This window comes from Cnephaeus nilssonii (assembly GCF_951640355.1).
Source record: "Cnephaeus nilssonii genome assembly, chromosome: 2".
In the NCBI taxonomy this organism is placed as follows: domain Eukaryota; kingdom Metazoa; phylum Chordata; class Mammalia; order Chiroptera; family Vespertilionidae; genus Cnephaeus; species Cnephaeus nilssonii.
This window is the reverse complement of record NC_137073.1, coordinates 80787996-80814823: the sequence shown is the minus strand read 5'-3', so window position 1 is coordinate 80814823 and position 26828 is coordinate 80787996. Positions and strand designations below refer to the sequence as shown.

General features: G+C 38.4%; 1 protein-coding gene across 5 annotated transcripts in view; it reads left to right on the top strand.

Moving 5' to 3' along the window:
• Window positions 1-26828, top strand: part of SREK1 (splicing regulatory glutamic acid and lysine rich protein 1) — a 52798-nt gene that overhangs the window by 7756 nt on the left and 18214 nt on the right. For 2 of the 5 annotated variants that reach the window (XM_079790579.1, XM_079790578.1), the window contains exons 2-7: window positions 4686-4819; window positions 10647-10762; window positions 15558-15722; window positions 15834-16012; window positions 17204-17334; window positions 18203-18317. In XM_079790579.1, coding sequence (XP_079646705.1) covers window positions 4686-4819; window positions 10647-10762; window positions 15558-15722; window positions 15834-16012; window positions 17204-17334; window positions 18203-18317 — 840 coding nt within the window. Of the gene's footprint in view, window positions 1-4685; window positions 4820-7298; window positions 10361-10646; window positions 10763-15557; window positions 15723-15833; window positions 16013-17203; window positions 17335-18202; window positions 18318-26828 lie in introns of those variants that run through there. The other 3 variants (XM_079790581.1, XM_079790580.1, XM_079790582.1) reach the window with 3 other exon arrangements.

Here is a 26828-nt window from a genome sequence, read left to right as displayed (position 1 = left end):
TGATTAATTGAATGGTAAAGGTTGATTGAAATTTGGAAATTAGATGATTAGACTTTTAAGTTCTATCTTTGCCATTTATTTAAATTTAGGATTATGGTACATGTCCTTGACCTGTTTTATAACTAAACTAGAGGCCCAATGCACGAAAATTCGTGCAAGAGTAGGCCTTCCTTCCCCTGGCTGTTGGCACCGGCTTCCCTCGGGCACCCGGGACCCGGGCTTCCCTCCTCTGGCTGCTGGCAGGCACCTGGGACCCAGGTTGGCTTCCCTCCGGCCCCAGCTTCATCAGGAAGGACATTCGGAATGATGTCTGGAAGACGTCTGGTCTAATTAGTATATTACCCTTTTATTATTATAGATTGCTGTTATTGCACAAGGCATATCTGATATTTTCAAATAATCTCTTCTTTTTTAGTATGAAAATCCTTAAAGTTTTAAAGTATTGTACATTTATGTTATATACTAGGTATACCAGGTGTACCGGTTAATAATGCGGGTTTTGTAATCAAAGAAAACACGATAATTTCAAGGGAAACATCAAAAGTGCTTTATTCAAAGTAATGTGCATTGCTAGCTACACATTTCCCCCATCTTTCAGGTAATTTGTGGATACTGTCCCAATAGAACTTTTCTTGTTTTGAGGCAAACCATTCAGAGACCCAATTTTCCACTTCTTCGTATGTTTTGAAGTGCTGCTCAGAAAGTGCGTGTGCCATCAATCAGAACAAGTGGTAATCTGAAGGAGCAAGGTCTGGTGAATATGGCAGATGGGTTAATACTTCCCAGGCAAGATCTTTTAACATGTCTTTAACTGGTTTTGAAGTGTGTGATGGTGTGTCATCATGAAGCAAAATTACTTTGCCGTGTCTTCTGGCACATTCTGGTCGTTTCACGATCAAAGCGTGGTTCAAATTGATTATTTGTTGTCAGTAGCAATCAGTATTAACGGTTTCACCTGGTTTTAGAAGCTCATAATACATCACACCTTCCTGATCCCACCAAATGCAGAGCATTGTCTTCTTTCTGAAGCGATTTGGCCTTGCAGTCGATGGTGATGGTTGACCTGGATCAACCCATGATTTTGTGTGTTTGGGATTCTCAAATCCACTTTTCATCGCCAGTCACAATTTGATGCAAAAAAGACTTTCTTTCGTGCCACTGAAGCAACATTTTACTGATGACTTTTTGGTTTTCCATTTGTCTTTCGTTCAGTTGATGTGGCACCCATTTTCCTTCTTTTAAAATTTTTCCCATTGCTTGTAAACGATCGGAAATTATTTGCTGAGCAACGTTTAATCATTCAGCAAATTGTTTTTGAGTTTGACACGCACCTTCATCCAATAATGCTTGTAATTGTTGGTCTTCAAACTTTTTTGGTTGACCTGGACGTTCTTTGTCTTTCACATTGAAATCATCACTTTTAAAGCGTTTAAACCAGTGTTCACAAGTATCTTGAGACTAGAGGCCCGGTGCATGAAATTCGTGCACGGGGGAGGGGGTTGTGTCCCTCAGCCCATCCTGCACCCTCTCCAATCTGGGACCCCTTGAGGGATGTCTGACTGCCCGTTTAGGCCCGATCTCACCGGGATGGGGCCTAAACGGGCAGTTGGACATCCCTCTCACAATGCAGGACTGCTGGCTCCCAACCGCTTGCCTGCCTCTGCCTGATTGCCCCTAACTGCTTCTGCATGCCAGCCTGATCACCCCCTAACCACTCCCCTGCCAGCCTGATCGATGCCTAACTGCTCCCCGGCCGGCCCAATTTCCCCTAACTGCCCTCTCTTGCCAGCCTGGTCACCCCTAACTGCCCTCCCCTGCCAGTCTGGCTGTCCCTAACTGTCCTGCCCTGCAGGCCTGGTCCCCCCAACTACCCTCCCCTGCTGTCCTGGTCTCCCCCAATTGCCCTCCTCTCTTGGCCTGATCGCCCACAACTGCCCTCCCCTTCAGGCCTGTTTCTCCCCAACTGCCCTCCCCTGCTGACCTGGTCTCCTTCAACTGCCCTCTGCCGGCCTGGTCACCCCTAACTGCCCACCCTGCTTGCCTGATCGCCCAGAATTGCCCTCCCCTGCAGGCCTGGTCCCCCCCAACTGCCCTCCCCTGCAGGCCCGGGTTCCCCCCAACTGCCCTCCCTTTCTGGCCTGGTCTCCCCCAACTGCCCTCCTCTGCCGCCCTGGTCACCCCAACTGCCTTCCTCTGCTGGCCTGGTTACCCTAACTGGCCACAACTACCCTCCCCTGCAGGCCATCTTGTGGTGGCCATCTTGTGTCCACATGGGGGCAGCCATCTTTGACCACATGGGGCGGCCATCTTGTGTTGGAGTTATGGTCAGTTTGAATATTACTTTTTTATTAGATAGGATGGAGCATGTTCACCATAAGCTTTCTGAAGTATATGATAACTTTCAGCAGCACTTTTCTTCAAAATAAAGTAATGAATTAAAACTTCCCACAAATGCTCTTTTTTTTGGCACGAAATTCGACATTTTTAAGTGTAAAAATATCTATAATGTTAACACCTTCAGCAAATTTGACATATGAAGTTTTGAAGCTTGCTGTTAATGCAACAAAATAGCATACATATCAAATTGCATATACAGGCAGTCCTGGGGTTATGTTGAACTCAATGTACATTGTTTCGTGGTTACGTCGCCATCTCCTATCTATAGAGGAATATGCAAATTGTTTGGGACGCCATCACAGTAATAGTAACGACCGAACAGCAGGCTGCGTGGGGCGACGAGGCCGGCAGGAGTGTTAGTGAGGGACGACCAAATGACTGAACAGCAGGCTACGTGGGGTGACCAGGTCGGCGTTAGTGATGGACGACCAAACGACTGAACAACAGGCTGCATGGGGTGACCAGGTCGGCAGGGGGGGCAGTTGGGGCGACCGGGCCAGTGGGGCGGGGGGGGGGCAGTTAGGGTCAACCAGGCCGGTGAGGGGGGCAATTGGGAGTGACCAGGCCAGCAGGGGGGGCAGTTAGGGGCAATCAGGCAGGCAGGCAGGTGAGCAGTTAGGAGCAAGCGGTCCCAGATTGGAGAGGGTGCAGGCTGTGCTGAGAGGATCCCCCCGCTCCCCCCCATGCACGAATTTCGTGCACAGGGCCTCTAGTTTATAAGGAAAAAATGTTCTGTCATTTCAATGTATGTACATACGTGCTTTATGTTTTTTATTTATTTACTACAAGTGAAGGTCAGGAATTGTTACCTTTTAAAATTTTTTTATTGTTTCACTTCATTACTGTTGTTCATGTGCTCCATGTGGGTGATGTAGGTGCTTATGTAGGTGGGTTCTGACTTATGGCGAAAATTGTATTACTTCGCGCTGCCATAGGAACAGATCTCTGACGTAACCCGAGGACCTACTGTATATCAACATATGTGTAACTCCATCTATTGAAAAAAATCCGCATTATTAACCGGTACATCTGGTATATATTTTGTTTGGGTAATTTTTTCTTGTTAAGACAATAATTAAACACTTTAATTAAAAATAATTATGGACAGGTTGACAAAATGATCATCCACAAGTATAGTGTATTTTGCAATCTAAAAAGATAGATTGAGCCCTAACTGGTTTGTCTCAGTGGATAGAGCATCGACCTGGGGACTGAAGGGCCCCCGGTTCGATTCTGGTCAAGGGCATGTACCTTGGTTGCGGGCACATCCCCAGTAAGGGAGTGTGCAAGAGGCAGCTGATCGATGTTTCTCTCTCATTGATGTTTCTAACTCTCTATCCCTCTCCCTTCCTCTCTGTAAAAAATCAATAAAATATATTTAAAAAAAAAGATAGGTTCACCGAAACCGGTTTGGCTCAGCGGATAGAGCGTCGGTCTGCGGACTGAGGGGTCCCAGGTTCGATTCCGATCAAGGGCATGTACATTGGTTGCGGGCACATCCCTGGTGGGGGGTGTGCAGGAGGCAGCTGGTCGATGGTTCTCTCTCATTGATGTTTCTAACTCTCTATCCCTCTACCTTCCTCTCTGTAAAAAATCAATAAAATATATTTTAAAAAAAAGATAGGTTCATATTATGGAAAAATTGCTTTAATCTGTGCCATTTCCTTTTTATTATAGGCTTGCCTAGATTAAGCTAAATCTTTTTTTTTTTTTAGATTGAGCTAAATCTTAGTAGGACTTGTAAGAATGTTTGCTCTTTTGCATATAATATGTAACATTTTGTTTATGAAATATTTTGTCTGGAAAATCACAGTGCCTAGCCTGAAGTAGTCTACTATATACAAAAGACCTTAATTCCATGTTATCTCATTGTTTCTAAGATTGTTAATGAAGTTTTTAGAAATTTAAATGTGCCAGGGAAGGCTTAGAAGTGGTTACAAAATTTTTAAGTCTTGTGGATTGACACTTTTATAAAGGTATTTTGCTCATTTATGTGGTTCAACATCTTTGGGTTAAGCAGTTTTCACATTTTGCTCAGATTAATAATTTAAATGTAAAGTTTTTAAATTTAAAGTTTTTAAAAGTAAGGCTAAAGGCCTGCTTAGTTATCACTAGTCTTTGCAGACAGATCATCATTAAAAAAGTAAGTTTTGCTATTTCATGTCTTAATGATCTTTAGCAATAAAACTTTGTAAGTCTTGATTCTGTAAAGATCTCAGAAAATTTTTTAGTGAAAACGACAGAACCAGCCAAATGTTTGTCTAATTGTGTTTTTTTTTATCTTGCAGCAATGCACCTCTTGCTTTTTCTTCCAAAGTATGTTATGTTAAGTTTCGTGACCGATCAAGTGTTGGCGTGGCCCAGCATCTAACTAACACGGTTTTTATTGACAGAGCTCTGATAGTTGTTCCTTGTGCAGAAGGTTGGTACTCTACATGTTTTTTTCTATTTTAATCTCTGTTCTGTCTGTTAATTACCTTTGACTTTCTTAGAAATTGGCAAGTAGTACTCTGGCATGTGTGTATGTGTGTGAGAATGAAATTTGGAGAAGGAAAGCATTTTTACTAATAAAATATATTAAAATGGTTCATTTGTTACTTAATGTAAGTTTGGAAAATAGTTAAACATTAAAAAATTATATAAATTATTTGGCTTCTCCGGTTTACATTGGCTTTCTGTAGTTAATTTGCAAGCTGTAAAGAAAGCTTCCAGAAATAAAAAAAATATAAAAGGTTGTTTGGGGAAATTATTTTAAATGTATAAATGAATAAGCACTTGCCTCTGTGTATACAATATTAGTGATATTACATAAATAAAAAAATGTGCACATTTTGCCAAATTGGGGTTAAGTGATATTTATGGTTATAAGAAAATATTCGTAATTGAAGCTTTAAAGTATTCTCTTAAGGTTGCTATGCAACTGGAATTTGCTTTTTTTTTTCTGGCTTTTTTTTTCTGGGGGAAGGAGTAATTGAAGAAAAATCATGAAAAGTAAATTTCCTTCATCAAAGAAATAGTTGTTGAAGATGTGAACAAGGCTGAGGCCTTATAGTTACTCGTTAAATTTTATGACTTAACCTGCTTTAAAAGCTAATTATTACTAATATTTATTTTTTAGTAACTTCTATTTACAGAGCCACTCATATAATAAGCTGTGCCAAATTTGACAGTTCTGGTGTGTAATTAACTTTTATCTAGAGCACTGACTATGGCACGTGTACATGGATTTTAGAATTGGGTTATTTAAATGTCTTTAAAATGTATTTTTACTGGTGGATGGTGGTAACTTTGCAACATAATAATTTTACCTGAAACAATTTAATGTACTTTCATATGTAATATTTTAAAACCTCTTTTAAAAACTAGACCAACATTAAAATAATGTATACTAAACAATTTGCCATACTTTTAAGGTTTTATGCTTATTTCAGAATGCTATTCTGAGATGTCAAAAACATTAATCAGATACTGCAAGTATCATTCTTTTATTTTTGAAGTCCCAGAATAGAACATTCTGGATTTTTTTTCAGATAAATTTGAAAGTATTTTTCCTATACCTTGGGGTTAGAGTGGAGTGGGGAAGAATAAAAATGGATTAAAGTTTATTATTTGCTAATTCTGGCCTTATCTACTGTAAGGAGATAGTGAGCCTAGAATTGGAGAACCAGGTGAGGAAAGAGCTGGTAATGGTTTAGTTCTGCAAACCAAGTTCATACCAATTTCACAGAAGTAAATTTCCTGGGGGAAAAATCAGGTAGAAGGTTTATTAAATGGGAATATTAATTATATCATAAAAATGAGTCACTAGCAGCACCAGGTATTATATTTTGTTGGCTCATTACTGAATTAGAAGGAAGAATTTTATCAGTTGTTGCTTTGTTGGCACCTTACTGTAGTCCCATAGAACCTTTTATTATAGTATTTGAGAAACCCTGGCTCTAATTTGTCATAAATGTTCAAAGTTATGGGCAGGTAGAGGTTTCTTATTTTGTTTGTTTTACTTGATAGAGATGAATAAATGCATTTTTAATATCATTTTGAGACAAAGTTTCACCTTTTTGAACATGAAAATTTAAATATTTTCATTGCAATTTAGTTAGGTGTTTTAGAACAGCAGTTGCCAACCGGTGGTCTGTGGACCACTGGTGGTCTGCGGGGTCCGAAAGGTTGGCGACCGCTGGTTTAGAATACTTACCTATAACATAATTGGTGTTAGAAAAACATTCAGACACACATTTTTCCTTAAATAAAATACATCTGAGATAAATTTATAGAACCTAAAGAATGTCATAGTGAGCTTTTAAAGATCTGATTATGCACTGCAAGCAAAGTAATAAAGTATTATATATTGTACCAAAAAAAGATAGCAAAGTGAGTTTGAAATAAACCAAAGAAAGAGTTCTAGTGGAGTAAGTTCTATAAAAGAGATGTACCGTGGTACTGTAAACAGTGTTCTATTTATTTCATATTGCATTCTTTCCTAGATGTTATAGAAACAGCATTATGAAAGAAATGAGAAAACCATAGAAAAAAATTTTAGTTTTTTCAATTTGCTTGGTTTAAAAAAATAAAATAGACATTGTGAGGAGATTGTAAGCTGTATATGTAATGTTCGATGTGTAATAGCTTCATACATATTAAGCATTAGCTATTGTCAATGAAACATGCCATTTCAAAATAAATATACTTTCATTATGCTTGACCTCTTTTTGTTGTTGTGTGCATCTCAGATTTATTTTTATAAATGTTAACACTTAGAAAAAAAAAGATAAGGTCAGACATAACAAGATTGTCAGCCTAATCATCAGTCATAACTTTATGTCCACATTTTCTGGTAGATGGATTTTGACTATTAATTTGGTTTTGTATGTTTTCTCTATGTGATATTTGTGCATTATTAGATGACTAGACTGGCCAAGGCAGACCTGTTACACTTGCCTGACACTTGCCTGAGTTAGGCATTGTTTGCCATGCCACTAAACCTGCCGTCAAGTGAAACCTTCATTGGGGAAATGAGATCGGAGTCTGAACCGCAGAAGATGGACGCCCTGTCTCTGTTTTTTATTGTTTTACTTTAATTTCATTTCTTTTTCTTTATTTTGTCCCTTTTTTGTTTTTGTTTTGTTAAATCTCTTTCACTTTAACTTGTGAGCTGGTTTTCCAGTTCTTTGTAAATGGTATTCCATTAAGGATTCATAACATTGCATTGCAAAATATATGGGGAGATGATCAGCAGAGCTCAACCTTAAAATAAAATAAATGTTCACAGCAAATTAGGATACAGTGAGTATTAGGAGGCTCAGTGGGAATGTTCATTGGTGTTTATAGACTGATCAGGTACATTTGTTCTTGAAACACTGATAAAATTATTAGAAACATTTTCTGACCTCAATGCAACATCTTTGTAGTTTTTCTCCCAAATGTATATTTCTTATAAAAATCAACTGATTGCATCCTTCCCGCTAGAATTTTAGCCATCCAGAATCATGGAAAATAAATTAATTTCTTATAACAATCTGGGGTAGAGGACACAAAGAGACTTTCACTTTAATGATAGTTATTCATTATAGAAAATAACATTTCCTTATAAAGACCTAGTTGCCTGTGAGGGGAATGGATATTAGAGAAGCTATTAAATACTTACATGTGTGTGTTTCTCTGTTTGCTTGAATTTTTTGTTGAGAAATATTCAGAGTTTACTAGCTTCTAAATGGATTCTGAGATTTAGGACTACTAATTTAATACAGTGAGAAACATTGTTCTCTCAGTTGTCATTGAGTATAATTGGGAAAAATGCTAAATGCTTATTTGTTTTATACTTTTATATGCTAATAGTATTTAGAGGGTAAGTTTGATAGAATTCTATCTTGGAAATTAACTAATGGAACTTTCTTTAAGTATCTTTAATAATAATTAGGATAAGAAAAAATTAGTGTGCTTACAGTTAGACTTTATAGTAGTTTTTTACTACTATGAAAGGCAGTAGGAGTCAATCTACTGATGCTTTTTTTTTTTTTTTTGAAGCCCACAGTGAAAGGCTTTATCATATTAAGTATTCAACATTTGGCCTGTGTTGAATACTCTTATTGTTTGTGTAATCTTTTTACATCTTTTGTAAGGATAATTTGACTTATTTAATTGACAGTATATTAAATTGGGATTTTAGATTGGAACATTAGGGTAGCAGAGCACAGAGTTTATATCCTAGGACTTCAGTTGATTTATCAGCATGTGTTTAGGTTTTACAAACATTTAAAAAATAATTTCTATTTATAACAAAACATGCCTAATAGCAATATAAATAGTATAGTATATTTGTGAGTATACAGAAATATATGTTAATACTAGTAACTATTAAATATAAAATATTGTTTGATATTTTCAGTAAGGCCTACCTTTCATTTATCTCTGTGCATGTTAAAAAAATTTATGCTTATACAGAATTTACACAAATAATAAAATAGCTTTGTTTTTGAAGTTAGTAGATTAAAGTAATATAGACTTAGATGTTTCAAAGATTAGAAAAAAGTAGGCATTTATTAAAGCTAATGTAATTTTTTTGTTCCTGTAAATAATTATAACCATTTTTAAAAGCAAGTTTTAAAATCCATCTTGAATTCCATTTAGAGATATGTTTAGATAATATTGTTTAGAGGTTTATCTCTGCATATCTGGTTGCTTTAAATAAGAGTTTTTACCACTAAAACCTAGCATGGTGCTTTTGAAAAATTTACTCTATGTGCTATTTTCAGTTTAACATGATTTATAAACTGTCTTAAATTACTTTGGAATTCATAATGGAAATGTGTAGCTAACTAATTATGAGTAGTTCTTCCAAAATAGCTACATGTAGTCAACTTTTTTGTTGTTGTTAATCCTCACCTGAGGATATTTTTTTCATTGATTTTTAGAGAGAGTGGAAGGAAGGGGGAGATACAGAGAGAGAGAGAAATATCTATTGGTTGCCTCCCGCACCCACCGGGGATCAAGCCCGCAACCCACCATGTGCCCTTGACCAGAATTGAACCTGGGACCCTTCAGTCCTCAGGCCGATGCTCTATCCACTGAGCAAAACTGGCTAGGGCTCTGTAGTCAACTTTTTTAGGAGTAAATTTTTTTTGAGGGGGGGGGGGGGGCGGACTGTAAGAGAGAGAGAGAGAGGACCAGGAAAAATGCATGGAAGTTGAAGTCCTTATTAAAATTAATTGATTAGAATTCAGTAATTAAAGAACACAAATTGATGGACTTATGTCAGAGTAAATTTTTAGTTTTTAGTCAGGAGTTTTTTTCTTAGCATCTACGAATATTTCAGTGTTATTATTAGAAGATGTTTATAAGCAACACATTTAGGGATCAGCTATTCCTCTTCAGATAAGTATACATAAATTGGTTCTAAAAGTCAATGATTTAAAAAGTTTGCTGAGATTAGGGAACTTATTTTGTTAGTTATTCTAAAAAGTTTTAGCAATTTCCCAAGGCATATTCTTTAGACCTGGGTTCTCTTGAGCATTCCTGACATTGTTGGGAGGTGACTTATTAACTGAATGGGTGTAAGCTTCTTTTTAAATTGAAGCTGATTTCATGCAGTAGGTGTTTGTTTTTTTCTATCTACTTGAAATTAAATGGAATTTATTGGAAGGGTTATCAAAATTGTTTGCATCACAAGTAGGTAGTTTAAATAACAGGATAGGGGCACTCAGTAAAGGAACAAATTTCAATTCGCACATATTTGTTTTTTCTTTTTCTTTTTTTTGACTAATTTGGTTATTTGCCATTTCTGGGGATTAAACTTTAAAAAATGTTCTTCTTTTCTGTATCTGATGTTCTGTGTGCTATTAGTGATGCAGCCAACACGAACGGTTGTCATGTGTAACACAACTTACGATCACCGCGAAAACACCGTCCTGGGAAAGCGTCCATGCTTGATATCGTTTGGTTCATGAACATTAAGTTTCCAGTACAGGTGACCCATAGCTCAAAGTGTTAAATAATTGTCTACATTATTCGATTTTTAAAATAATATTCCATTAATGAGATTGTTAGTCTTTGAAATTTTGCTCACTTTTATTTTTCCTAGTAGAGCAGGATAAAAGGAAAGACTTAAGTTGTAATTTATTTCTTTATACGGATCTGATAGATAGATTCATTTATTATTATTATTTTTTAAGTACAAGGGTAATTGTAAAATCATAGTGTAAAGTTTGTGTGGTGTTTGTGCTTTCTGTAATGTTTGAAACTTGCCTCTGCAGGTAAAATCCCAGAGGAATCAAAAGCCCTCTCTTTATTGGTTCCTGCTCCAACCATGACAAGTCTGATGCCTGGTGCAGGCTTGCTTCCCATACCGACCCCAAATCCCTTGACTACAGTAAGTTTTATATACCTTCTTCTAAAAGGGATGAATGTTCAACTGTTTAATCAGTTGAATGAAGGGCTTAGAAAATTTATCTTGAATCTTTTTTATTTAAATGGAGAGATCCGAAATATTTACTTAATTTCCCCCTCTCAATTGTCACTTACTAGTACTTAAACTATCTTTTGGAATTCTGAAGTAATTGAAGAGTCATTTAAATTTAGAACTAAAATTGATTATTCATTAGCAAATCAGTTATTGAAATTCAGCATTTTAGACAGCATGGTGAATTGGTAACTATATTTCCCAATTCATGAATACCACATTTATTTAAAAAATCTGAACTGATTTGCAACCTGATAATGGGAAAAATATCTCAGAGAAGGATTTATCTAACTGAGAAAATGTAACAAGGTAAAAACATGACAAAATATTTTTTAATGAATTCTGTAGAATTAATAGTAGTTTAATGTCTCCTTTGTGATTTCCAAGTGGGGTTAAAAAAAGATATTGCTGTTACTGTACTTTGGTTTTTATGTAAAAGATTCGGGTCATAATTACTTAAAAAGAGTGGTCCCAGGTTCAATTCCAGTCAGGGGCTTGTGCCTAGGTTGCGGGTCCGGTCTCCAGTGGGGGGCATACAGAGGGCAGCCAATCAATGGTTCCCTCTCATAATTGATGTTTCTCTCTCTCCTTCCTTCCTTCCTCTCTGAAAGCAAAAAAACAAACAAAACCATTTTAAAAAAAAGGGTCATTTTTCTTCGAAAACAAACCCAAGACAAAATATCACCTTAAATTGAAAGTTTTATCTAGCTTTGTGGTACTGGATTTTTAGGGAGTGAACTCATGTTTTATGATTATAATTAATGTGTCCAAGTTATAAAAGTGGGTTCTGAAACTTTGAAGTGCAAAATTTTAGGTCTTTTAATTTTACATGACATTGTTCTGATGGAGATCTGCATTGTGATTTATAGGGGGAAATGCTTTTTAAATTCAACAGTTGATCATTTGTATTGAGCTTTCTAGAAATTTTATTTTGGGTATATTTTGGTATATTTTAATTCCTTGACTCCCCCTGCCACCCTCAAGTATTTTCTTGCTATTTTGAAAACCCTTAGGGTTTATTTATCAACAATATAAAGTTTTTATTGTTTAATTTGTTGCCCTTAGGGAGAATAGTTTCTTCTTAATTCATCTGTAGAGAATCTGTTGTTACAGAACTTAGTTTATGAAGAATAATTTTAGTTAGAAAGTAGAAGAAAGGTGGCCCATTGTGTTTTAGCTCCTGGTTACCTCTCTGACCTTTTTTCCTTGCTCACTCTACTTCACCTTTGCCATTTCTTGGACATGTCAAGTACCTTTCTGCTTTAGGGTTTTTGTACTTATTTATCCTCTGCCTAGAACTTTATTTTTCAGACATTAGAAAGGTTTACTTTTAAACTTTTTCATAACAGTGAAACTGTTCATCAGGTTTCTATTTAAGAGGGAGGCCAAAGTTTCTGTATAAAAAGGCAAAATGTGTTACATCTGGAGACCAGATCATCTTTAACTCATCAAAGACCAAAGGGCAACTAAATATTTAGGTTCCTCAGTCCAGGGCTAGAAAGTAGATTAATCTAAAGAAGGGCAATTTTAGTATTACAGAGCAGCCACATCCAATAGAACTTTCTCCCATGATGGAAATGCCTGTCTGTATTTGTACTATTGAGTGTGGTAGCCACCAGCAGCTGAGCTATTAGGCCCTTGAAATGTGGCTAGTGTGACTGAGGCACTGAATTTTAATTAAAAAATCAAAATCAAACTTCATATTCAACAATATAGAAAATATTTAATTAAGATATTTTCTACAATTTTATGATAACTTGAAATGGTGATGGTGAGCAACAAATCTAAGATCTAGTAGTAGCAAGATACCACAGATTATAATAAATACTATGAAGGAAAAAAACCAGTGATGTGGTAGAGAGTAAATGAAGCTTCATATAATAAGGTCAGGGAAACCATCTTAGAGCGAATAATTAAACTGATACTCGAAGAAGTCATCTGGCAGAAGCAGGCAGAAGAGCTTTCAGGGCAGGAGGAGCACTATGTGAAAAGCCCAAGGTAGGCCCGGGCAGGGTGGCTCAGTTGAGTGGTGCATCATCCTGTACACCAAAAGGTTGTGGGTGGGGTGGGGACCAATCGATGTGTCTCTTTCACACCGATGTTTCTCTCACTCTGTCTCTCCCCTTCCCTTCCATTGTCTCTGAAAACCAATGGGAAAATATCCTCAGATGAGGATTAACAAAAAAAACAAAAAAACAAAAGGTACACCTGAACAGCATTAAATCTAAAAGAGCACTCCTCTGTTTAACTTCATCTGGGAATGTACATATCAAAAAACTCAAATTTATCATGATTCTGTGTGTGACAATGAATTACTGCAAAAGTGCCACAAGTATTGATTTTGAGCCTTCAAATAAATTTTAGCTAGAGTGAGTGTGTGTGTGTGCGTGTGTGTGTGTGTGTGTGTGTGTGTGTGTGTGTGGTTGGTTGGTGCAGGGTATTGCTTTCAATTTATAAACAATGAGAACTGATTGGATCTTGAGCATTCACCAACACTGATAGTGTGTACTAGTTAACAATATCATAGTACTTAATTTTTCCTGGGTTATTAATCCTCATATCAACCCTAAGAGACAGTTATTATTACTATTATCACAGATAAGACTGAGAGAAATTAATTTTCCCAAAGCTACTCAGCTAACACATGGTCAAAGCAGGGTACCATCATTCACAGACTAAAATGAAAACAGAGGCAAAATTTACCTAAGGAAAAAAACCCCTAAAATATTAAACCCTTATTTATAATACTAGTGGCCCAGTGCACGAAATTCGTGCGGGGGGGGGGGGTGTCCCTCAGCCTGGCCTGCACTCTCTCCAATCTGGGACCCCTTGGGGGATGCCCAACTGCCAGTTTAGGCCCGATCCCCGCTGGCCTGACTGCCCCCAACTGCCCTCCCATCCTGGCCTGATAGCCCCTAACCACCTCTGCCTCAGCCCCGCCACCATGGCTTTGTCCAGAAGGATGTCCAGAAGGTCTCCTGGTCTAATTAGCATATTACCTTTTTATTAGTATAGATTATTAGTATAGAATGCAGGAAAAGGACAAAACCTTTGAGTGATCTTTCATAATACTAGTAAACTCAGTTTTTAGTTTAGGCATTAAAGAACATATTTTTAATGTGTACTTAAACTAGAAAAGATGGAAATCTCAGAATTTGAAAATGGAAAAGTTTTGCAGAATTAACAAAAAACCCTTTCAAGGACAAAAACACTACCACTTCCATTTCCACTTATACAATTTAAGAAAATTTTGAGCACTGACTACATACGGATATATTATTGCAAAATTACTAAGATTTAACAACTATTAAGTAATAACACTTAAAATACAAGTTGATGAAAAAAGTATCACTTATGCTTGTCAAAACAGCCAGTTTGTGATCTTTTAAAAACATGTCAAATCGTGTCTTACCCCTATCTAAAACTCACCCATGGTTTCTCATTACCTTTGAATAAAATTTTCTGGTAAATTCCTTTCCATGACCTGAAAGCCCTATCTATCCCTCCCTTCACTCACTATGCTTCAACCACACTGATTACAATTCTGTACCTTGAACACACAAGTTTTTCAAATTTTTGGGTTTTTAAAAAATCCTCACCGGAGGATATGTTTGCTCATTGATGTTTAGAGAATGGGAGAGAAACATCCATATAAGAAACATCAATTGGCTCCTCCTATACTTGGCCCAAATGGGGATTGAACCCACAACTTATGTGCCCTGACCTGAAATCAAACACCCACAACCTTTTGGTGTACAGGATGATACACCACTCAACTGAGCCACCCAGCCCGGGCCTACCTTGGGCTTTTCACATAGTGCTCCTCCTGCCCTGAAAGCTCTATCCACTGAGCCAAACTGGTTAGGGCCAGGTGTACCTCATTTTATTGCACTGTGCTTTATGTCCTTAAATGTGTTGTTTTTTTGTTTTTATAAATTGAAAGCAATACCCTGCACCAACCAAAAAGATTACAACTTGCTCTGTTGTGGTGGTCTGTAATTGAAATAGCAATATCTCCAAGGTATGCCTATAAATAAGAGTCCTTTTTGTGGTCTGTTTAGTGCCATGTTTTTCACATTTTGTCCTTTTTGTTAATGATTTCATCATTTAAATTAGCTCCCAAATGTAGTGCGAAAGTGCTATCTAGTGTTTCTAAGGGCTGGAAGGCTGTGTGATGTGGCTTACAGAGAAAATATGTGTTAGGGTTCATTCAGGAATGAGTTGATAGTGCTTCTGACTGTGAGTTCAGTGTTAATGAATCAACAATAAATGTTAAATAAGGTGTCTTTAAACAGAAACAACGTAAAACAAGGTTATGTATTGGTTGATGAAAATATTATGACCAGAGGCTTGTTAGGAACCTAGCCTTCTAATTTTCCCTAGGAGCAGGGATTCAGTATTCAACAGTTCAGTGTTTGTGGCAACTTGATAGGACATAACTACTGCAAATAATGAGAATTGAGTGTTTTAGTTTTAAGATTAAGAGTAGATAAAAATATTCAGATAGTCAAGAAATATGTTGCATTTCAAATTACATTAAAAACTACTGTAACCTCCCTCTTAATAATTCAGACATATCCCTGGCTTAAAGTTAGGAGCCCCTAGTTTCTTCCCATTCTTGTTGAGTTGATCAATTCTTTTCAAAATTAGAGAATGGTAATTTTTGATACTAACCAAACATGCTTTTTTTTTTTCTTCTTAATAGCTGGGTGTTTCCCTTAGCAGTTTGGGAGCTATACCAGCAGCAGCACTAGACCCCAATATTGCAACACTTGGAGAGATACCACAGCCACCACTTATGGGAAATGTGGATCCTTCCAAAATTGATGAAATCAGGAGAACAGTCTATGTTGGCAATTTGAATTCCCAGGTAACGAAGACACTGATTCCCCCTTCTTAAAAATCATATAGATTGATAAAGTAATATTTATGATTTTTTAAAAAGAATATACTTTATTAAAATTTTGCTTTGTTTCTTCAGACAACGACAGCTGACCAGCTACTTGAATTTTTTAAACAAGTTGGAGAAGTGAAGTTTGTACGGATGGCAGGTGATGAGACTCAGCCAACTCGGTTTGCTTTTGTGGAATTTGCAGACCAAAATTCTGTACCAAGGGCCCTTGCTTTTAATGGAGTTATGTTTGGAGACAGGCCATTGAAGTAAGAAACCCGAAACAAAGAAATTTTAATGATTTTGAAAAACTTGAATGTATTTTTGATGTAATTAAGGCTTTTTTTCCCCGTTTTAATAGTAATTGGCAATTGGTGGAAAAGAAGACTTTGTGTTAAGTATACTAAATGAATACCTGAGATACTTACCATTTTAGCCTTTATGGTTGTATTTGAAGACATCTTATTTTCTATTTTATAAGGTCTAGTTTAATGTTAATGTTGGTTATATACCCTATATAATGATCATAGGTATTTTTCCATAAGCTTTAACAAGTCAGGTGGGCTTTGCATTATGACGGGACTAATGGACAATTTAACATATGGGTTGAACTTATTTATTTATTTATTTATTTATTTATTTAATACAGTAACAAGAATTTTGGTAAATCCAAAATCCCAGGAAGAAAATAATATTAAGTACTCAGAAATTATCTGAATCATACATTTTGAGTTTTAAGGTTGGCTTCTATCTTTGTTTGCAAAATGAGAAATTGATGTAGCCTATCAGATACTCTATTTTATGCAGATTATTGAGGTAATTACCTTATACAGTTTGATAAGGATTCTGCTTTAAAGGATAAATAACTTCCTAGTGAATGCTTGTCTTCTATTGTGGAAGGGGTGAGACTGAAGAAATTCTTCTATGTGCATCAGAGAAACCACTGTTGCCTGGTAGATCTAAAGAGTTTTATCAAATGCCTCCCACATTCAAAGCTGTGTTTGACTCAGTTGTGGTCCAGGGGTGATTAAAATAGTGTACAGAATATACAGCTTCCCTTGCTCTTCCCAGGGTGCAGAAGTTATCAACAAATTCTTATAACCTAAGAATAGAAGTGATTGATTTTAATATTGGTGTCAACATTTTAATTTATTATAATTCTAAGCTGTGCTGGGGAAGCAGTTGTCCTGGTCTTTAAAGTTGTTAAAGAAGTCAGCTAACATTCAGGGTTTTTTTTCTCCTCTTGCTTTTGGCTTTGTTAGCAAGAGATGATGGCAGGTAGAAATGAGATTCATTATGGTTCTGAGGTTGGTTGTGGTTATTCTGTATTTAGCTATATTACTCTTTAATGTGCTTTTGAGGCGTCGATTCATAAATATATGTATCATGTAAACACTTAATTGTTTCATGTTTTGTAAAAGATGGTGTGTATTTGTGATATGCTAATGTTTTTAATTTAGAATAAATCACTCCAACAATGCAATAGTAAAACCCCCTGAGATGACACCTCAGGCTGCAGCTAAGGAGTTAGAAGAAGTAATGAAGCGAGTACGAGAGGCTCAGTCATTTATCTCAGCTGCTATTGAACCAGGTAAGGTCATAGTGTTGTTACATAGGTCATAGTTTAAGATCACAGAATTTTAGAACTGCAAGGAATTTTAGAAATTAATCTTGTTCAGTTCCTTCATTTTACAAACAAGAAGACTGAAACTCAAGAAAGAGTAAGTGACTTACTAATGTCAAAGGTCAAAGAAGTACTTAGCACATTCTTTTCCCATGATACTGAATTGAGGCACATTAGCTTGAGTTAATCAGTTTTATACCTTAAGAGCAAAATTAGTGCTCAAAACTGTCTTGCTTAAAGCAACGTATAAATGTTATTGTGAGACCAAAAACAAAAATATATTTAAAATGTGATGATTAAGCAGACTCACTTTTCATCAAAGTTTTAATTGTAAATATAAACGAGATTCTGTGAGTTAGGGAAAATACACTGTTTTAGCAAGGTAAAAGAACACTTACCTCTTCAAACTTTTGTGTTGCTAACTAAAATTTAAAAATCCAATTTAAAACTGTCTAGGTGGTTTACATTTGAGCAAGTTTTCTAAAGTTGCACTCAGAATTTAAGACTCAATTCTAGCAAAATAAATGGAGAAGGATTTAAAATCACTGTTATAGGAATTACAGACATGTTATAATCGTACATTATGGCAGCAACAAAATATTACGAACAGCTGTTTATAATCATCTGGTTTATATGTACTGCTGCAGGGTGGCTGCACTCAACGAGTTTATGCAATGACTTTCTTGGATGTTTCTGAAGGATAATTGCACAGGAGGAGGATGTACAGAGAGTAGGCCCCTTGCACTATATGTGGTACATTCCACTTGTGCCTGATTATTAACTGGGATCTTTAATTGTTCTGAGCTTACACTGCAAAGTGGTTTTTTCCTCCCAGAGTCTGGAAAGAGCAATGAAAGAAAAGGCGGTCGATCTCGTTCCCACACTCGTTCCAAATCCAGGTCTAGCTCAAAATCCCATTCTAGAAGGAAAAGATCACAATCAAAACACAGGTGAGAATTTCTGCTATCACTTTAAATTTTTTGGTTTTGTATTAAAAATAGTTAAGATTTCTGAGTTTTTGTCCTAATGTCAGAATTTGGAAATTTCATAGAGTTCACCAGAAAGTATGGTTACCATGAAATATTGCTTTAATTATAATTAACTGTAGTTAAAAATGCAATTTTTAATATGTCATTGTTATTTCAATGAATTTTTAGTTTTAGAAGTTGGTTTTCTATCTTAAGATGCAATGTTTCTGATTTTTCTAAGAGTAAATTAGTGTTTATACAGACTGGCAGAAACTTTGCATATTGAGAAAAGGGAACCATGTGTATGGGGATGCTGATGGCTGATTGCTGAAGTTGCTGCCCCCTTCCCTTTCCCAGTCCACTCAAGTGTTGGAAGTACCATCCCAGATCTTGCTTTCAAGTCCTTACCTCTCTTTAGTACTTCGGGACCTGAAACAGGAGTAAATTGCAGCTTTAGTTCCAACTATTGTATTGTGCTTAAGCTCTGTTTCTGTTTTGTTTTATTTTTGAGCATAGCTCTGTTGTTTTTCTTTTTCTTTTTATTTTTTATTTTTTTACATTTTATTGATTTTTTTACAGAGAGGAAGAGAGAGGGATAGAGAGTTAGAAACATCGATGAGAGAGAAACATCGATCAGCTGCCTCTTGCACACCCCCTACTGGGGATGTGCCCGCAACCAAGGTACATGCCCTTGACCGGAATCGAACCTGGGAACCTTGAGTCCGCAGGCCGACGCTCTATCCACTGAGCCAAACCGGTTTCGGCTGTTGTTTTTCTTTTTAAATCTGTTGTGTTTGACTCAAAGGGGATCTCAGTTGTCTTCTTTAAGATGTGGAGGGACTGTTACTGAAATGTGGAAATGTATATAGTGGATTCTAACTGCATGCTGTATGCACACATATACCTAGGCCTAAAGAGAAGAGATAGAGAAAAGTGTGTGCATGTTTATGTGTTTGTGGTGTGAGGGTATTAAAAAAGGAGGGGAGAATTTGAGGGGAGGGAACCAGTATGCTGCAGTATGTTGAACCTCACCGGCAAGCTCAGTTTAGTCTGTTTTTCGGTGTTGTTCAAAGAGATTGAAACAATGAGATAGGAAAATATTATTTCTATGACTCTAATAGGGTATACTTCTTGCTATTTACTGGTTTATACTTCTCTATTATTCTTAGTTTGCAAAATCTCTTTTGGGATGTGGTTTTACTGTATTCTCCCACCCATGGCCTTACAATAAGGCAAGTTCAGATCCAAGTGAAGGAAGTTGTTTCATGTAAAAGGAATGACCAGTGCAGCAGAAGCCAGAACTGGAGAAGGAAAGGGGTATAGAAGCAGTGGTGCTAGATTGTCGACATTAGTATAGGTTGACAGGATGTGGTGAACATAAAGGAGGTCAAGGAAATACAGAATTGAATTGAAGAGTTCATTTTGTGTTGATTACAAGAGCCAGGCTCCAAATCTAATACCTTAGTGGTTTTCTAGGCTAGAATAAAACCAAACTTAATGATTGACATCATTGTTTCCTTGATAATCTCTGGGAAGCTTTATCTGTTGGGGCAAATATTTTAAGTGTCCACTTTAAGGTTTTTGCTCTCATCATTTTAAGTATATTTGGATATTTTCCCTTTGTGCAAGGGTTAATGGGGAGGAGGATTGTTCCTAAACTGAAATTAGTTAATTATGTTTCTCATTCATGGAACTGCTTTCATGTAGGCCTAACTACATAGCATTATAAATGACTTATTCTTGGCATGCATACAATTGACCCTTGAACAACATGGGTTTGAACTGCATGGGTTCACCTATATGTGGATTCTTTTCAGTAAATATATAGCTTTCCATATCTGTGGGTTTAGGGTTTATGTATTCAATCAACCACATATCGAAGACAGTACATATTTTCGATCTGCAGTTAGGAATCCCCAAAAGTGAGAGGCCTACCATATGCATGGTTCCATGCCATCCTATATAATAAAACCCTAATATGCAAATTGACCAGCGGAACAACCGCTGGAATGACTGGTCACTGTGATGCACACTGACCACCAGGGGGCAGACACTCAATGCAGGAGCTGCCCTCTGGTGGTCAGTGCACTCCCACAGGAGGAGCGCCACTCAGCCAGAAGCCGGGCTCACGGCTGCTGAGTGCAGAGGCGATGGCAGGAACCTCTCTTGCCTCCGTGGCAGTGCTAAGGAGCAGCGAGCAGGCGAACAGGCGAGCAGTAAGGACGAGGGGTCCCGGACTGCGAGAGGGTACAGGCCGGGCTGACCCCCCCCACCCCCCCGCACAAATGTTGTGCACTGGGCCTCTAGTTTTGTATAAGGGACTTGAACATTTGCCGAATTTGGTATCTGTGGTGGAAGGGGTTAGTTCTGGAATCAATCTTTTGTGGATTCTGAGGGATGACTGAAGTTTTGGGAGAGTCAGAAGATTTTTGACTGTCCGGTGGGTCAGCACTTCAACCGCCGCATTGTTCAAGGGTCAACTGTATATATACACACATACACATATCTACATACACACACACACACACACACACACACACACGAATACACACACACTTATACACGTTTTTGGTAAGCATATACTATTTTTATACATGGTTTATAGAAACATATATGGCTTTTACTAAGTTCTTAAATACATAAGAGGATGATTTGTGTTTAAAGGGAAAAAAACAAACTACCCTTACTCAGAAAACTTAAGGATCTTGACATGGAAGTAACTTCCCACACCCTAGTAGGGGAGAGGGATGGCAGACATTTCTTGGCTTTCCCTCCCATGCTGGATACCCTTAGCGCTAGCTCTGACCTGCTAGATTTAGCAGGAGTGTGGGGTGTAGGAGCCCTTTCTCTCTCTCTTTTTTAAAAGAAATATTTTTATTGATTTCAGAGAGGAAGGGAGAGGAAGAGAGAGATAGAAACATCAATGATGAGAGGGAATCATTGATTGGCTGCCTCCTGCAGGTTGGACCAAGCCTGCAACCCAGGCATGTGCCCTTGACCGGAATTGAACCTGGCACACTTCGGTCCGCAGGCTGACGCTCTATCCACCGAGCCAAACCGGCTAGGGCAGGAGCCCTTTCTCTTGAAGGCCCCCTTTCTACGTTCTCACTGTCCTCAGGTGCTTCTAAAGCCCCCACCCTTCTTAGTCCTTCCCCTTAGGAGGAGGAAGGGTTTTTTATCACTGTGATCTTGGTTAGGACTGGGATGATTTGTTCCCACTTTTTGTTTCCAAATTTTGATGTGTTCTCATCAGGACAGTGTTAGGAAAGATGGGTAGCATTCTAATTAATATATTTTAAAGTTAAGTAACTTTTACAGATCAGCATAGGCCTATAAGACATTTAATAACATTTTATGGCAAACAACTGACTTAAAAATGATTTTTGCAACATGATGGTAAGTTGCCCTTTATTCACTTTAATTTATAAATGCAATTTTGCACATGACTGTAAAATGAGAACTGCTAACAGTAATTTAAATCTTATCTTTGGTTGGATTAGATTTACTTTTTTTTTAAGTTTTTCCTCTTGTTCACTGTTTTTATTTTTTTATTTTATTTTTTTAAATAAATCTTTATTGCTCAGATTATTACAATTGTTCCTCTTTTTACCCCCCATAGCTCCCCTCCACACAGTTCCCACCCCACCCTCTGCCCTTACCCCCCCCCTCCCACTGTCCTCATCCATAGGTGTATGCTTTTTGTCCAGTCTCTTCCCAAACCTCCCACACCCCTTCCCCCCCCACCCCCCGAGAATTGTCAGTCCACTCCTTTTCTATGCCCCTGATTCTATTATATTCACCAGTTTATTCTGTTCATCAGATTTTTTATTCACTTGATTTTTAGATTCACTTGTTGATAGATATGTATTTGTTGTTCATAATTTTTATCTTTACCTTTTTCTTCTTCTTCCTCTTCTTAAAGAATACCTTTCAGCATTTCATATAATACTGGTTTGGCGGTGATGAACTCCTTTAGCTTTTTCTTAATCTGTGAAGCTTTTTGTCTGACCTTCAATTCTGAATGATAGCTTTACTGGGTAGAGTAATCTTGGTTTTAGGTTCTTGCTATTCATCACTTTGAATATTTCTTGCCACTCCCTTCTGGCCTGCATAGTTTCTGTTGAGAAATCAGCTGACAGTCATATGGGTGCTCCCTTGTAGGTAACTAACTGTTTTTCTCTTGATGCTTTTAAGATTCTCTCTTTGTCTTTTGCTCTTGGCATTTTAATTATGATGTGTCTTGGTGTGGTCCTCTTTGGATTCCTTTTGTTTGGGGTTCTCTGCACTTCCTGGACTTGTAAGTCTATTTCTTTCACCAGGTGGGGGAAGTTTTCTGTCATAATTTCTTCAAATAGGTTTTCAGTATCTTGCTCTCTCTCTTCTGGCACCCCCATAATTCAGATGTTGGTACGCTTGAAGTTGTCCCAGAGGCTCCTTACACTGCCTTCATATTTTTGGATTCTTTTTTCTTTTTGCTTTTCCAGTTGGGTGTTTTTTTGCTTCTTTGTATTTCACATCTTTGACTTGATTCTTGGGATCCTCTGGTCTGCTGTTGGGTCTCTGTATAATATTTTTTATTTCAGTCAGTGTATGCTTAATTTCTAGTTGGTCTTTTTTTAATATCCTTTAGGGTCTCGCTAAATTTATCGGCCTTTTCTAGAAAATTCTTGAAAAACCTTATAACCGTGTTTTTGAACTCTATATCCAGTTGTTTGCTTTCCTCCATTTCTTTCATTTGTGACCCGTTTCTTTGTCTCCGAAATTTGGCTGCTTCCCTGAGTTGATAGAGGGCTAGGTGTGCTAGGTGTCCTATAGGACCCAGTGGCTCAGCCTCTCCAGTTACCTGAGGCGGACACTCTTGGTGCACCCCTTTGTGGGCTGTGTGCACAGTCTTGTTGTAGTTAAGCCTTGATTGTTGTTGGTATCACTGGGAGGAATTGACCTCCAGGCTAATTGACTGTGAGGATCAACTGTGTCTACTCTGGGAGAACTTCTGTGCTGGAGACACCCTTATGAGACAAGACTTGCAAAAGCCTCTGTGCTCAGCTTGGATGGGATGGAGTCTCAGGGCAGAGCAGACAGCAATGGCTTCCCATCAGCCCTGCCCTAAGAGGCCCCTGGGTCTCAGTGTCACGTGGTAATCGCAAGCACTTCTGAGAGAAAGCTGCCTTCGAGTTTCACCCGCTGCCAGACAGTCCAGTTTCTCCCCGAATGAGTCTGTGTCCCCAGAGTCTTGCTTGGAACTGGAGTTCAGAGCCGTCGGGAGCTTTTGTCTCCCTCCTGGTTGAGAAAGCCAGCTGCGTACTCAGTTGCCAGCCCTCTCCGCGCGCACGCATTGGTACCTCTGCCTTTTGCAGCTCTTCTGAGTCTCAGTGTGCTTTTCTCTTTCCTTCTAGTTGTAGAATTTCCGCTCAGCCAGCCTTCCTATGGTTCTGGATGATGTCCGTTTTGTCTTTTAGTTGTAGTTTTGAAATTGTTGTGCGAGGCAGCAGTTTAGGTGTTTGCCTATGCTGCCATCTTGGTTTCTCCTTTGGATTATATTTACTCTTGATTTGAAGCTTTTAGCACTCCTAGTTAGAAACTTAGCATTCCTAGTTAAAAAACTTGTAGGTGACTAGAGGGTGATGTAGAGACACGAAAATATTTAATGTCAAAATTAAAATACAATAATTATTCTTGGGTGGTAACTTTTAAATTCTGAGAAAACCTATAGAGTAAGGTAGGAAGCCAAGTAACTTTTATCAGGGGTCTGGTTAAATATTTTAAAAGGGGTTTCTTTGCTTAATTAAGGTGGAAAGCACTGTTTGATTAAAACATTATTTATATTTTTAGTAAAGTTAAGAACAGAAATCTTAAGACTTTTTATTAAGTACATAGAAGCAAAGGCCCTTTATTACATTATCATATGTGGATGTCTGTAAATGGACTAAAAATTTTCTGTTTTGCATTTTTGCCTTAATACCTATTACTTGAACCTTGTATCTCTTAGGTTATTATTGATAAAAAATTTCAACAAACTCTGACTTATTATCTTCTGATATTAAAAACGTAGTATGAAGATCAATGTATAATTTTTAAAGACATAATAGATGAGTGGTTCAGTTGAAAATTAGCTGTTAGAAAACAAATTTTGACTGAAAAATGTGTTTAAAAATTTCATTATTAATCGAGGGTTGTCTGGTTTCATAGTATACCAAAAGCATTTAACTATATGTGTTTCTTTTATAGATATTTGTTTTAATTCATGAAAACATGACTCTCAAAATGAGTTTTAATTATATAAAGCATACTTATGGAAGCTCATTTGACCTCTTGGAATAAATAAAGATAGAATTTAAAGTTTTCATTTATATTTTTGATGGTGATGATAGTGAGAGTTAGGAATTTTAAGCATTTACTCTGTGCCAGAGACTGCTAGGCAGTTAATTTTCCATACATCATCTGATTTAATCCTCATGACAGCCCTAGTAGATGTAGGTATAATTCTTACTCCATTTACAAATGAAGAAACTCAGGTTAGAGAGGTTGACTAGTCAGAGTTCTCACAGCTAGTGTGTGGCAGAGCTGAGTGTTAGGGTCAGATTGTCTGACTCCAAATCATCAGTTTATTATTAAGGTTGTGTGCATTCAGTATTGTTATATTTTTATAGTTCCTATGATATTTCATTATGAAAAAGACTAGAGGCCTGGTGTACGGATTCGTGCACCAGTGGGGTCCCTTGGCTTGGCCTGCGGAGATTGGGCTAAAACTGGCAATCTGACATCCCCCGAGGGGTCCTGGAGTGCGAGAGGGCACTCTGCAAAATTGCTGTCTTCCCCCTGGTGGTCAGTGTGTGTCATAGCTACCGGCCAGTCAGCTTGTCGCTTAGGCCTTTATATATAGAGACTAGAGGCCCGGTGCATGAAATTCGTGCAGGGGCGGGTTTGTGTGTCCCTCAGCCCAGTCTGCACCCTCTCCAATCTGGGATCCCTCTCACAATCCAAGACTGTTGGCTCCCATCTGCTCGCCTGCCTGCCTGCCTGCCTGATTTCCCCTAACCGCTTCTGCCTGCCAGCCTGATCACCCCCTAACCACTCCCCTGCCAGCCTGATTGATGCCTAACTGCTCCCCTGCCGGCCCGATTGCCCCTAGCTGCCTTCCCTTCTGGCCTGGTCACCCCTCACTGCCCACTCCTGCCAGCCTGGTTGCCCCTAACTGTCCTCCCCTGCAGGCCTGGTCTCCCCCAACTGCCCTCCCCTGCTGGCCCAGTAACCCCCAACTGCCCTCCCCTGCAGGCCTGGTCGCCCCTAACTGTCCTCCCCTGCAGGCCTGGTTCCCCCAAACTGCCCTCCCTGCAGGCCTGGTTGCCCCCAACTGCTCTCCCCTGCAGGCTTGGTCCCCCCCCTCCAACTGCCCTCCTCTGCCGGCCCGGTCACCCCTAACTTGCCCTCCCGTGCAGGCCTGATCGCCCCCAACTGCCCTCCCTTGCAGGACTGGTCCCTCCCAACTGCCCCCTACCCCTGTTGGCCTGATTGCCCACAACTGCCCTCCCCTGCTGGCCATCTTTGACCACATGGGGTGGCCACCTTGTGTGTTGGAGTGATGGTCAATTTGCATATTACTCTTTTATTAGATAGGATATCACATAAGCATTTATTCCAGTGGGGAGAGGAGCCTAGACAATTTCACAATTAGAAAAACTATTATTTTTTTACTTCTAGAATTCCAGTAATAAGGTTTCTTTTAATAGCTATTTTTATCTATATATGTAAAAGGCTAATATGCTAAGTGTACATCCAACCGGTTCAGTTGAAAGTAAGATGCACACTGACCATCATGGGGCAGATGCTCAACACAGGAGCTGCCATGACATGCACTGACCATTTGCAAAGAAAAGGTACCGTGGACCTGGCACCAACAAAGCAACACTTGGCTTCCCCCAAGTGGGAAACAGGCCCCACCACCTTCCCAGAGCGACATCCCACCAAATCGCAGCCAGCGCTGCCGAGACCCCATGGCGCAAAATGCGGCCTACAGCCCAGCCCAGCTTAGAAACAGTCACTGTGGGTGCCGGGTAATGACGTCAGGTAACAATGCCCGGTTTCCTCTCCCTAGCGACTAGTCTCCTTGGAGTTTCTTCAGCCCAGGAACATGACTTGCTTTATAGCCAGGTGCAAATATTTTACACTTTAACCAAATGTCTGTGAAGTGTTTTCACATGCCTCATCTCATTTGATCCTCACAGAAGTCCTGGAGTAGGTAGCTAGGAGACTTGATAGAATCCTATTTTCTTTTCATTAGCCGGAAAACAGAGATTTAGAAAGTTTAGAAACTTGACCTGTCTGAAAAGAAGAAATGGTAGACTTTGAAAATGACTTCAGGTTTTCCTCAGAATATAGTCAAACACTGTTGCAGTTCAATATTTTACCCTTTGTTCTCCCTGTGTGATCAACAATAATAATCTGCTTTGTGTTGATATTTACTGCTGTGTTGGTGACAATTACAAGTTGGGG